A 12919-nucleotide genomic window follows, 5' to 3' on the forward strand; every position below is an offset into this window, starting at 1 on the left:
AGAAGAGATGAAAAGTCCATGTTTGACTGGCTTTGCTTTTGCATTTCCATCCTAAAAGTCTCAAAACGAGACATTAACATGTGTGGAAAAACCTCACAGCAGAAAGTACGGTGGCCACCGTCAGACTTCATTATGCCACATGAACTGATCGGTACATTATTGCAATGCAACGCAAAACTTAATGTGAGGTAACAAAACAAAATCCTGTCTGGCCTCCGCTTGTCACACTGCACTCTGTCAAACCAACCAAACTAGTTGAGCAACCTGTTCCCCTCCTAGCCTGTGGGGGGCGCTTCACCAAGAACCACTGACACTACTCTGAAAAATATATTTCAAATTTAATAAATTTGAAAAGTTACGACTATTAAAAGTCAGAAATTTTCTTAACTTCTGATGTTAACCTAAAAAAATTTTAACTTTTTTATAGCAAATGTTTGACTTTTGTGAAATCAGAAATTTCCTTGTTTCTAGAAAATTTGAGATTTTAACAATTTGAAACTTTTCAGTTTTTTGGCAGATCATCTTTTTCTTCTATCAACAATATAAAGAAAACTGCAGCAGCTGAAAATGTAACGTAATTCAAACTGTTTACCTAAAAAGAAGACACAACCTTAAATATCGGCGTTTAGCAGTAAAAATCCATCTGTAATCTTCATTCATCCACCGTGAAATTCCACATTTTTACAACTTTTACATCGAAAAGACAAAAATGTAAATCATGAAGAATGCTAAAAACAAACATGGCGGTTGTGCTGTAGCTACCACTTTATTACCAGATGATGACACAAGCACAAAAATACTCTTATATACATCTAGGTTTTTAAAAGACATGATGGAAAATAAAGCACTTTGTTGGCTAAAAGGAAACTTTGGCAAAGTCCACAGTTTTCTGTTTGTGCGTCTGTTAAACATGCGTTACAGAGCATTAAAAACATGACCAGTTTACAGAATCTGTACTTCAAGTCCTGGGAGGTTCACAAGTGAAATGATCGACCAAAATAAAAACAAAAACACTTCACGATGAAGACGAGGAGGAGGAGGAATGACCCCGCTTCTCATACACCGTCAGTAACATTCACAACTACACCGACGGGAATTAAATACATCCAACAGCAGGCGGCACAAGGCGTCAAGTACAAAAATAAAACTATGCAGCAACTTGGTGAACTGAAACCTTGGGAGCAGCAGGAACACAACACTTCAGAAGAACTGGAAACCGTTGTCCACCAGGGGGCGTCGTTTCAGTACAGCAGCGAATCTCTTCTTCGGGTCGGCGGGCGGTTCAGGCCGTCTCCTGAAGTTTCGGAGGACTGCGGTCGGAAACGGAGAGAAAACATAAAACTGACCAAAAACATGCAGAAGGTGGAGAAATGTGAGCAAGGCTGAAACGATTAATCGAATCAATCGTGATTAATCGATTAATGAAACTGTCAAATAATTTAGCAAGCGATTAAATGTTAATTGAAGAGCTTTTTTAGCTAGCAGTGAAAAGTTTAGCTCTGCCTACATCTCCCAGAGTTTACATGCTTAATTTAATATAACAAACAAAATAAGAGATGGTTGTGAATTATAACACTGCAAAAACACAAAATCTGAAGTATTTTTGGTTATTTTCAAGTGCAAATATCTTAGCACACCTTAAATAAGAAATAAAACTCACTTAGCAAGACATGGGGACTTGCTTAAGTAAATAATTCATTAATATTGATGAAAATTACTAGTTCCACTGGCAGTTTATTTCACTTATAACATGGAAAAATGTCTTTCTATAAGTGAATTTATCTGTTTGTTTGTCTTATTCCAAGTGTACCAAGACATTTGCACTAGAAAATAGACCAAAATTATTTTGTAAAATGTTGTTTTTGCTGTGAATTAATGTCGTGCTGAATTTTAATGTCTTAATTGATATTTTTTTGGTTTTCATTAAAAAAAACTAAAATCTTTCATTAAAGAGTCTAAATTTAATCAAATATGTTCTGTATTTTTTTATTCTGATGTAATGGTGAGTTTGAGCCTCATAATCTGAATCTGAAGATAAAATAATACTAACAAGACGTTCGGATCAGCTGTGGATCATCTGGTTGCCATTAGCAACGCTGCGTTAGCGTCATTTTCCAGCGCAGCAGCAAACCTGGAGGATGTACCTGTGGTTTTCTCCCGCCAAGGCGTCCTCCATCTTGTCCATCTTCTTCTCCTCGGGGCTGGCGTCGCCGTTGGCCACGTTGTCTGCGGAGCAGGAAGATTTGATCAGCGATGGCGTCACAGCGCCGTCAGCATGTGACGGCCGGCGCGGCTCTGCGGAGGTTAGTCAAGTTAAAAAGATTCTCCATGGATTCGATTCGCTTCCCCCAGAGAGACAATCTGTTCCAGTAACGGAGGGATCCGGGTGTTTATCAGGACGGCGGCGGCCGCATCGTATGATAACAGCTGCTGACGATGAAGGTCGACCACAGAGATCCCATGACTGGTTCCTGATTGACCGCTCGCTCTGCCGCTCGTAATGGATTTAATGAAGGAGAGGAACGTTTGTGATGCAACCTTGCAACGCAAAATTACAGTCGTTACCTTTTTAGATAATTTATTTCTGGTTGTTGTTCCGGTTTCACCGTGACCGGATCGTCGTTCTGAGTTTCAAACTTTTTACCCTGGAGCCAAAACTGATTTTATTTTCAGTTGCTTTAATTTTGCCTGCTCAACAAACAAACTTTTTATGAAATTCGTACCTCTATTAAAACTATTCATTCAATTAATCATCATAAAACAATTAATCGCCAACTAGTCAATTAATCGTTAACTTCAGTAAGCAAAATAACCAAGTCAAAAGTAGAGCTGAAACAATTAATAGTGGTTAATTGATTGTTGTAATAATCATCAAGTAAATTTGTAATTGATTAATTGTTAACCTGAATATACACATTTTGAAAAGATAATTTGATGAAAAAAACTTTAATTTTATATTTTCAATAAAAATTCGCATAGGCCAAAATCATTGGCCTGAAATGATTAATTGTGATCAACTGTCATCATCATTAACTGGAGTACACAGATTTTTTTTAAAGGCCAATTGCAGAAAGAACTAAAAAACTACTGTGTTTATAGGGAGTTTCACTGAAATTCATGAAACCATTTTTTGTTGCCGTTTCCGGACATTTTTGTGGCCATGTTTGCCGCCGTTTCCGGCCATGTTTGTTTTGCCGTACCTGTGCCGCAGTCCTTGATGTGCTCTGCTCTCTTCAGCGCTCCTTTCTTGGCCTCTTCGTGCTGCCGCTGCTCGGCGAGCGACTTGTTCAGCACCTGGCTCAGCACGCAGTCGCCCTCGCCCACCAGGAACATCGTCTTGAACTTGTTGTACAGCATGGTGGCTTTGTCCATGATGTCCTGGCTGGCTTTGAACTTCCGGATCTGGAACGCAGATTAACCCGCAGTTCACGACCGCCGCCACCAGGGGGAGCCGTCAGCGAGTGGGAACCGCTGTGTATTGCTGGTTTACCTTCTTGAGCGTGGCGATGAGTTCGCTGTGCTTCTGCAGGTGCTGAGTCGTCACCTGAAGAGAACCGATCTCGTCCAACGCGTCCAAACATTTCTTCACATCCTGGAGGACAAAAACAGATAAATACAAGTTTTAATGTTTCAACTCATTAAAAAAACACTTTAGGGTTTTTATAAGGAGTTTAACACCTTCCAAAATCTACGTACAGAAGAAAATAATGAGATCTATGTGAATAATCCTTCGCTCAGACGGCAAAACGCTGGAAATCCCACCATGTGACCTGCTATGTTTCTACATCTAAGTGAATAATTAATTTAGTTTTAATTAGCTCTTACAGTTTTTATTATTAATGTGTTGTAGATTCCTTGTTTTGTTTTGTATTTATTGTTTATACCGATAACATTTTTTGGATTTATTGACAATTTGTGTCGTCGAGTCATTTTAACCTCGTCTCTATAACTTGTTTGTTTTTAGTATTTTCTAGTGAAAACAGATTAAAATTTGCCTTTTGAAATGTCAATTATTGTGCATTATCCCTAGCAAATAAATAAAAAAATTAATTCAATTTTTTTTTTTAAATGAGAAAAAATAATACAAAAAATACTTGGACTGAAACATTTTTTGCTCAGCAAAGTTTTAAATCACTCGATCTGTTTTCCCTCGACACGTCGATCACCATAACACGACATCAAGTAACGATGAAGCAAAACGTAAAACAAGAAATACTGCCCCCTGCAGGTGCATCACTTAAACCCAATGGTTTTGACCATTTTTGTAGAAAATTTACAATAAACTCATAATTATGGATTAGCATGAAAAAATACAGGAATTTGTTTAATTTCTACAATTAAGAATCACAAAACACTGGAGGGGCTGACTAGATTCAACCTCATCATTTTTCTGCTTGCAAGGAGGAAAAAAAAATTATAAATAAAATGTCTTTCGCCTTAAAATCTGTGTAATTAGTATAAATTAACGTTAAAATATGAACGGCAGAACTAACCGGGTTGTCGATTTTCAGGGAAATCTTGATCTCACTGTGGAGTTTCTGTAATTTCAGGTCAGTTGACATTTCTGGAAAATAAAACAGGAAAAAAAACACATCTTAAAAAAAAAACAAAAAACAGTTGCAGCTAAAACCACATATTTATTTATTTTTTAAATCACCTTTCTTCTTGGTTCCCACCTCAGGTTTCTTCACATCTTCTTTGTCGGCCCTGAAAGACAAAAACACGACGTCAGAACCTCACCGATGGTTCGGGATTCAAAGTGGGCCTGTCGCAATAAATCAATAAATTGCATAATAAATCCAAACAAGCTCCATCCTCTCTGATGACACCAAACTCTTCAGTCTGGTGCTTGGGTCCCTTTTTGATTGATAATTTCGTTTTTTGATTGATAATTTCGTTGACAGAGACTTAATACATTTTATTTGTTGTGTCTTTTGTTTTGTTTGTTTATTTTGAATATTGAAAATGTCTTCCACCTCCAGTGTTAAATGTTCTGTAGAATTTAAAGTTTGTTGATCTTTGAGAATGTGTTTCATTATTTCATTACTGTTATATTGCTTGAAAATGGTCTCAAAACAACAACATTATTGTTTATCGCAGTAACTTCTAGGACTATTTATCATGCAGCTAAATTTGATATCGTAACAAATCAAGCGCCTACAACCAAAAACCGCCTCAAAGTTCCTGAAATATGTCGACACCAAAACAAAACTTCAAATATTCATCAAATAAAGGCCTGAGAGTTTATTTCTAGTCAGACCTCGTTAGCATGTAGCTAAGTTTGTTGTTGTTGCCGTCTCCCATGGCAACACAGAATAAAACCATAAACGCCTCGTCATGGAGGGATGAACTCACTCTCTCGGTTCGTCGGCTTTCCAGCGCCGCCCGTCTTTATCCGCCTCCACGTTCTGCAGCTTCTTCCTCCCTTTGCTTTTCTGAGACTAACAGGAATAGAAACGTTAAATACGATCTTCTCGTCCTACAGGCTGCCGCCGAGCGAAGACGCTTGCCTCGTCGTCGTCCGAGCCAGACGAGCCGTTGTCCTTCTTCTTCTTGGCCTCTGACTCCTTTAGCTCCACCTCCTTCCCCTTGCTGCCCTCCCTCTTCTTCCTCTTCTCTTCTTCTCCGTTCAGCTGCTTGTCCTCCGCTGCCCTCTTTCGCTTCTTCTCAGACTCGTTCGTCTCCCTAAAATAAAATAAAACAAAAACAAGCTGTAAAAAAGAAGAACCCAATGAAAGCTGTGTTTTCTGAAGGTTTACATTTCGCTCCCAGAGCCGTGTTGGTCCTGCTGCAGCAGGAGCAGCTTCTCGGTTTTCGGCTTCCTGCCTCGCCGTTTCGGAGCGTCGCCACCTGATCGCAGATAAACAATTCAGTTTATCACCAATATGATTATGAATCATATTCCAATATTTCTACCTCAAATTAAAACCTACATCCCTAAAAATACTCAGGAATAACAAGATAGATTCATTTTTTGTAACAAGACTACAGTTTTGACAAGTGAAGAAAGTGTTTTTACAAATTTTACAGTCGGACTGAAACGATTAATCAAATTATTCGTGATTATTTGATAATTGTCAACTAATTTAGTAATCGACTAATCGGTAACTGGAGTATATTGACTAAAAAAAGTAGATTTGCTGAACAAATAACAAACTCACAGCAGCAATTAAACCAAAACCGTATAAAAATATATTTACATTTAAAATGAAAAGAAGACCTTTCATTTGTAAATATATTCTACCTAGAACGATTCAATTGGCAAAAAAATTAAAAATCTGTAAAGCAACCTTTTCTACCCAATTATTAATCCAAAACATAAACAGATTAGTATAAACCATTTTTAATATTGTATTTTTAAAAAATTAATAAATCAGCAGAATGTGCCAACTTTTCATTGGATTAATCACCAGAATAATCGATTAATCCTGAGAATAATCAATTAATCACCAGAATAATCAATTAATCCTGAGAATAATCAATTAATCTTGAGAATAATCAATTAATCACCAGAATAATCAATTAATCGCCAGAATTGTTACTTTACAGCTCTAGTTTTCTGGTACAAATTTATTTGCTTTTAGATTATTGTGCACAATAACAAGACGCTTGTTACAGTTATTGCTCATTTATTACTAATTTTCAGGGCATTTTAGCCTAAAATGATCAGTAACAGGAATATCATCAGTTGAGCTTAAATATTATTTTTTGATTCTTGTCAGCAACTAATTGCTACAAAAACAGGAGCAAATCTTGTGGAAATCACAGCTTTGCACTAAAATGGCCTCAGGTTAGGGATGATACAACTTATCGATTAATCAGTTAATCTGAAGTTGATTGATTTTATTTCATAGCTCGACGAACAAATTAACTGACAAGTAGCCATTTTCTTAAAAACCTGAATTTTGTCTTATGTCCATAATGTAAAGTGCAAAATTTTCATAATATTCTGAATTAAAAAAATGGTTCAGGATGTCGCCCTCTTCTGGATGGAGGCAAAACTGCAACACTAGCAAAAGATCTAAGCAGACATCATTAGTTATCAATTGGAACAATTTTAATCTAATAATCCATCAATCAACAATTAGTCATAAATTGACAAATTCTTTGCATCCCAACCTCAAATGGAAGGAAAGAAATCAGCAGATAAAGCTAACTTTTAAAGTTTTCTCCATCTGGGGCCATTTTGGTGCAAACTAATGATGATTGAGGAGGTTAAAGCAGATCCTGGATCCTGTCTCCACCAGGGCAGAGCTTCCTGAAGAAAGCTCTCAAAAAGCTGAGGCTAACAAACTTGGATCAACTTCCAGGTCCAGAAGCTACGACGAGAATCTAAGAGATCTTTAACCGTGTAAAAAAAAAAAAAAAAAAAAAAAAAAAAAAATATACTTTTCAGCAGAAATCCCACCTGATGGACTAACGGGGCTTCCAGGATCTTCGTTTTTTTCGTTCTCCTGCTCACCCTGAAACAAAAACACACGATTAAATGATTTAATTGCTCCTAAAACTGAATTTAAATCACCTTAAGCGTCACTACCAACCTTCTTCTTCCTTCCTCTTTTGGGTTTTGAGGGATCAGTCGATTCTTTCTGAGCAGAAACCTGAAAAATCAACCAGAAAGTCTGATTTTATTCCATCTGACCTCAAAATCAAGCCGACTTTACTTCCTTAGAAAGTTGCTGAAGTAAAGAGAAAAAGCAGAAAGTGAAACAAACCGATTTAGAGCAACAGCACCCTCTAGTGTGCAGCTGAGGTTTTACACCGGATTCAATGCAAAAGGGAATTTCTTTCATACTTACCTTCTTTTGTGGATTTATTTGTTAAATTAGGATGAAAAAGCATTGAAATCAGAACTTAACCACTTGGATGAGAAAGAAAGTGGATGAAATCAGTGGAATCATGCAGCAGATGGACAGAAAAGCAAGAAATGAACCCAAAACTTTCAAATAGTCTCATTTTTATTCATCAAGCACAAACTCAACATGACTGAAAACACAAACAGCTCTCCGTTAGCTTTTCATTAGCGACCCGAACGCCGACCCGGCTCCGGAAAAACCGCCGATGTAGCATGCTGTTTTTAAATTTTCCACCCAAACAAGGGATGACATGACCTGCGCCGCTGCATGGCAACCCGACATGCAAGAGTACGTACATCCTGGATCTGAGGACCCTGCTCAGACATCAGAGACCCTTCCTCCTCCTCTTTCTCCTCCTCCTCATCATCATTCTCCTGCTCAGCCTCTTTTCCTGGAACCTGAATGCACCATAGACACAGCATAGGACGCAGCGAGGCGCGGTCAGCGAGCTTCCTGCTCTTTTTGCTACCAAGCATCAACTCTACGAGAGGGAAAACCGTTTCCTGCGGTTACGATGCAGACAAACGTCACAGGAAGCTTTGAGAGACAAAAACATGAAAGAATCTGGCAACAGAAGAGATTCACTGCAGCGGAGCAACATGGGAATGGAGGTTATGAACAGGAAATTAAAAAAACTAAAACTTACTTTGGGTTTGACTCCTTTATCGGCTGCGTCTTCTTCTCCTTCCGGACCGCTTTCCAAATCCTTTTCCAGGAAGGAAGGAGGAGGAACCGGCTTCACATTTTAAAAAAACAAAAACAGGATTTGATTCATTAAAACTTCTGTTTATAGAGCAGCAGAAAATCTGTTCACATCATCACACTGTTCCCTTAAATTCAGCTTTATTTATCTGTTAAAGCAGTGAAACTATCATCCTGACCAGCTGGTTTAAATCATGCAGCTGTAAGTGTGCAAGGAACCGTTGGGAACAGTTTGTTGGCTAATTCAGAATATATGCAGGTTTCTACAAATCAAATTTAATACTTAAGACCTTTTCAATGCCACCTTGGCTTAAATTTAAAAGTAAAAAACTATAAAGGTAGTGGATGGTTGAGGGATTGTAGCATGTGTCACACATTAAAGTTTAGTTTATTGCACAGAAAAACTTACCCATGGTAAACAACAACAACAAAAAAACAACTAGCTAGCTAGCAAGGCTATATTAGCAGCTAGTTAGCGGTAGCCTCAACCGAGTCGAATCTTTGACTTTACAGAAAAACGATGACACAGAATATTTAAAATTCAATGCTACTAGATTAATCCCAAAGAGAAATTAAATAAATGAAATTAAATATACAAGATTAAATAGTCCTGCCACAACAAAATTTAAGAACCAGGATTGACATATTTAAAGCTAACTTGCAATTTCTTGAAAATAAATGTAAGACTTTTTAAAGATGTAGTCGTGAACCGTTCACACTGAAGTCTGATCCGTTTAATGGCAAATGAAATAAAATAAAAATTAAAAGAAACAGAATTATACGCCGCCGCGTTAGGGACATTGTAGATTTGAAAATAAGGGAGGGAAAGTACATTTCCACCAAATAATTTAGTAGTTTTTTCTAGAAAATTTCTGAAATCAATTAAATTTTTTTCCTCCATCAAATATTTGACTTCAATTTCAGAAATTTTTTTCTTATTTTATTCTGAAATTAATCTCAAAATTTTAGTTTTTCCAGCAAATTCTCAAGCTTTTTGAAACTCAGAAATGTTCTTGTTTTTTCTAAACAGAGCTGTTGTAACACTGACTGCTACTGGAGATCCTGCACTTTCCACAGCGACTCTTTGAAGATGTCTGGATGATATGAATTACATTTAACTTCCCTTTGGGATAAATTAAGTACTTTTTACTTAGGTTGAAGTTTAGTTCTAATCAGTAAGAGGGGAATCTAATCTGGATTTATTTCAGTGGAAAATAATGTCTTAAAGTTGAAATTCTGCTTCTTACACCCAGTTTTTAACGGAGTCGTACCTTGGGCGCAGTCAGCTCAACTTTTGGGTTGTTTTCGATCTCCCACAATCCTTCATTGAAGCCTTTCCTTTTGTTTGGTTTCGCATATTTTTCTTTGTGTTGTTGGTACGGAAAAATGTCCTTCGGCCCAAGAAACGCTCTGCAGGAGGGAAAATACTTTCAGTCATGAATGTAAACACAACACTGGTGCCAACCATTAAAAATGCAGAATGGGGAAGGAAACCGGACCCTCATTAAACATTTATCTATTAAAAACCTTCAGAGGAACAAAATGGCGCCTTGATAAACATCTGCAGTTTGTTGCTCACGTTTCATGAGTGCCGAAGAAGAAAATTGGATATTTGATGTTGGACGGTTTCACAGCACCGTCTGGCACTTCATCGATCTGAAAACAGAAACAAATTTACTCAGGATTTCAACTTTCTTGTAATTTTATTTATATTTTTTCTTCATGTGACTCTAATACTCCATCATAGCAAACAATATCTATTTTTTTATTTTTACCTGCTCAAAATTAAACTAAGCAGATAATATTTTAATAAAACAAGCAATCTGTTGATTTCAAACATAAAAAGCTTCTGCAGGTTTTCCAGATTAAAAACAAACAAACAAAAAAAATCCTACTTGTTTCAGGTTGATCAACTTTTTCTAAATTTTTCTTTCTTTGCAGAAACAAGAAAAGTTTAATAAATTGTTGTTTAAAAGTCTACATTTTAGTAAAAGTGATTGGATGTTGAGGTTTTTACCTTGATGAATAATTTGTGTTGCACTTTACATTTTTACATTTTAAGATTTTAAATTGCACCCCAGTATTGTTTTTAGATATCAGTCAGATTTAGGACATTTTTGACCAGTGATGCGCTTCGTGCTGCTTACCCTCGCAGGCCAGTGAGGATAACCCTTCATTTTGGCAAAAATCAGGTCGCCTGGCTTCCAGTCTCCGGCCATCTTGGATTTGAAACCAAACTGAAATAAAATAAATTTAAAAATAAAACAAAGTTTAGAGAGCGACACGTCATCCAGAAACACTGAAACTAAATAAAAGCCACATTAGGACCGTACAGCACACCAAAAAGCTCCTGGAAGTCTTAATGATGTTACACAAAAACAACTTTGAGGTTTAAAGGTTTTTTTATCACAATACATTGTGACAAAAGCATTATAACAAAAGACCCTTTTTTTAACGTATTTTTGTCAGGTAACTGTGTGACTCCAACAGCATTGATTGCACCATAAACACAAATATTGCTCTTTAAAAACATTCCAATTTGTAATAATTTTAATTTATTTGAACACGCATTAACATTTCAGTAAATATAAAAATTTACAGTAAATGCAGCAGAATTAGCCAAAAGGCTATTTTTCATCTCATTAAAAGAATGCTGTTATGGTATTCTAGGCAATAAAATGTATTTTTATCATTTAAAAATTAACTGAATTCCTTATTTATTTGCCTCTTAATATATTTTGACAAAATATATTAAGTAATATAGTAATCATTAGTTGCAGCGCTTGTTGATTTGATCAAAAAATCAAATTTTCTGTCTTTGAAGACTTAATTCCTGAAAAATCTGAGTTTTTCAAGTAAAGTAAATAAAGTGATGTAAAAAAAAAAAGAAGTCAGATTTGGTATTTAAAAAATTTGAGATTCTATTTTCAAACCATAATCACCCAGCTGTAGGTTTGACTAATAGTTATGTGCCTAGGCTGAGGACCTCTGCAGCTCCTCCAGAGTTACCACGGGTTACCATGGCTCTTTATTTTATTAATATTCTTCTTGCCCGGCCTCTATGCTTATATGGGCGGCCATGTTTTAGTCATTTTGCAAACTGAGCAAACACAAAAACTAAGCTCATAGCATAAGGTAACACAACAATCAAATTATGATGAGTATTCTTTGTAGTTTACTTTGCAATACTTATTCAATTTAAATGTCAAACAATTTTAAATATTTGTATTTATCTATGCTGAAACTGCTAAATAAAATTTTTATAATATTCTAATTCCGAATAAAATGTTAAAATAGTAGATCTACATTTTAAAGAGTCATGCATTTATGGAGGTCCCTAAGAAACTGCTAAGTTTGCATGTGCCTTGGGCCAGCTCTGCTCCGATTGCTGCACACAGATGGACTCTATTCAAGTGGTCATCTTTGAAAGAACACATGCTGCACTCAATTTTATTCAAGTAAATCAGAGTAAAAGGGGTTTGTTTATAAAAACAACAATTGAGAATCATGCATCGGTTTCATATTTTGTGTGTGTAACGTCAGAAAATGTAAAAAAACAAAAACAAAAAGTCCAGTACATTCTACACAGCATCTATAGCCGATGTGAATAAAACCAAGTTAACCTGCAGGATGCGGATCAGGACGTAAACGCCTCATTAATTCTCTTTAGCTAGCTTAAAGTTAGCAAACAAAGCTATGTAAAGATTTAGTTTGATTTACCTCCGTTCTGTGTTTCTCTTCTTATGAGAGGAAAATGTGCTGGTTGTAGTAAATTGGAGCTTGTAGAAGATATTATTTCATCAATACAACAAAACGCTCCTTTTCCGTAAAGCCGACGCACGTTTTCCGCTCCCGCGCAGGACGTCGTCGGACCGAACCACTGCGGAAACACGGGGGGCGGCGGGCAGCGGTTAATTTAAAAGCACTACGATACCGCTTCTTTAACTACTAAACTACATTATTACTAAGAACTATTACAAATACTACAAATATTACATATATTTATTATGTTCCCGTCGAAGCCACACTTGCTGTGAAACAGAAATTATCCGTGTTGGACTGCCTGGCCCGAATTTGAAGATCGTGTAATAAAGCAAGATGCTTTGCTAGAGTGAGGCCTCAATAGTGACGATATAAGCACAAAAATAATCGAAATTTTGATATTGTGGGTAAAAAAAGAATTTGAAACGAAAAGGCGATCAAGTACAATCACAGGGCTTAAGATAGACGTTTAGTTTCAAATACAATTTAAATAGCTGTCGTAAAAATCTTACTTCATTTAGTATCTGTTAAAAAAAAGAATCAGAGTGGGACCTCTACAGCTGTTCAGCCGCTCTTTGATCCTCTTTTGTAGCGATGCT

General features: G+C 36.5%; 1 protein-coding gene across 3 annotated transcripts; it reads right to left on the minus strand.

Moving 5' to 3' along the window:
* Nucleotides 1-747: 747 nt before the first annotated feature.
* Nucleotides 748-12626, minus strand: psip1 (PC4 and SFRS1 interacting protein 1). 3 transcript variants are annotated; one of them, XM_023333071.1, is made up of 18 exons: nucleotides 12555-12626; nucleotides 12279-12438; nucleotides 10706-10795; nucleotides 10138-10214; nucleotides 9830-9968; nucleotides 8503-8592; nucleotides 8153-8254; nucleotides 7542-7601; nucleotides 7409-7463; nucleotides 5760-5850; nucleotides 5511-5685; nucleotides 5356-5441; nucleotides 4658-4707; nucleotides 4494-4564; nucleotides 3491-3592; nucleotides 3201-3402; nucleotides 2145-2295; nucleotides 748-1310 (listed from the first exon to the last, which is right to left on the minus strand). In XM_023333071.1, the coding sequence occupies exons 3-18, from the start codon at nucleotides 10775-10777 to the stop codon at nucleotides 1283-1285; spliced, it is 1551 nt and encodes a 516-aa protein (XP_023188839.1). In that variant the 5' UTR covers nucleotides 10778-10795; nucleotides 12279-12438; nucleotides 12555-12626; the 3' UTR covers nucleotides 748-1282. The 3 variants fall into 3 exon arrangements, with proteins under 3 accessions (XP_023188839.1, XP_023188840.1, XP_023188841.1); XM_023333072.1 differs by having other exon boundaries at nucleotides 2145-2226; nucleotides 12279-12620; XM_023333073.1 differs by lacking the exon at nucleotides 8153-8254 and having other exon boundaries at nucleotides 12279-12620.
* Between the last annotated feature and the right edge of the window lie 293 nt (nucleotides 12627-12919).

This window comes from Xiphophorus maculatus, chromosome 5 (genome assembly GCF_002775205.1).
Source record: "Xiphophorus maculatus strain JP 163 A chromosome 5, X_maculatus-5.0-male, whole genome shotgun sequence".
Taxonomy (NCBI): domain Eukaryota; kingdom Metazoa; phylum Chordata; class Actinopteri; order Cyprinodontiformes; family Poeciliidae; genus Xiphophorus; species Xiphophorus maculatus.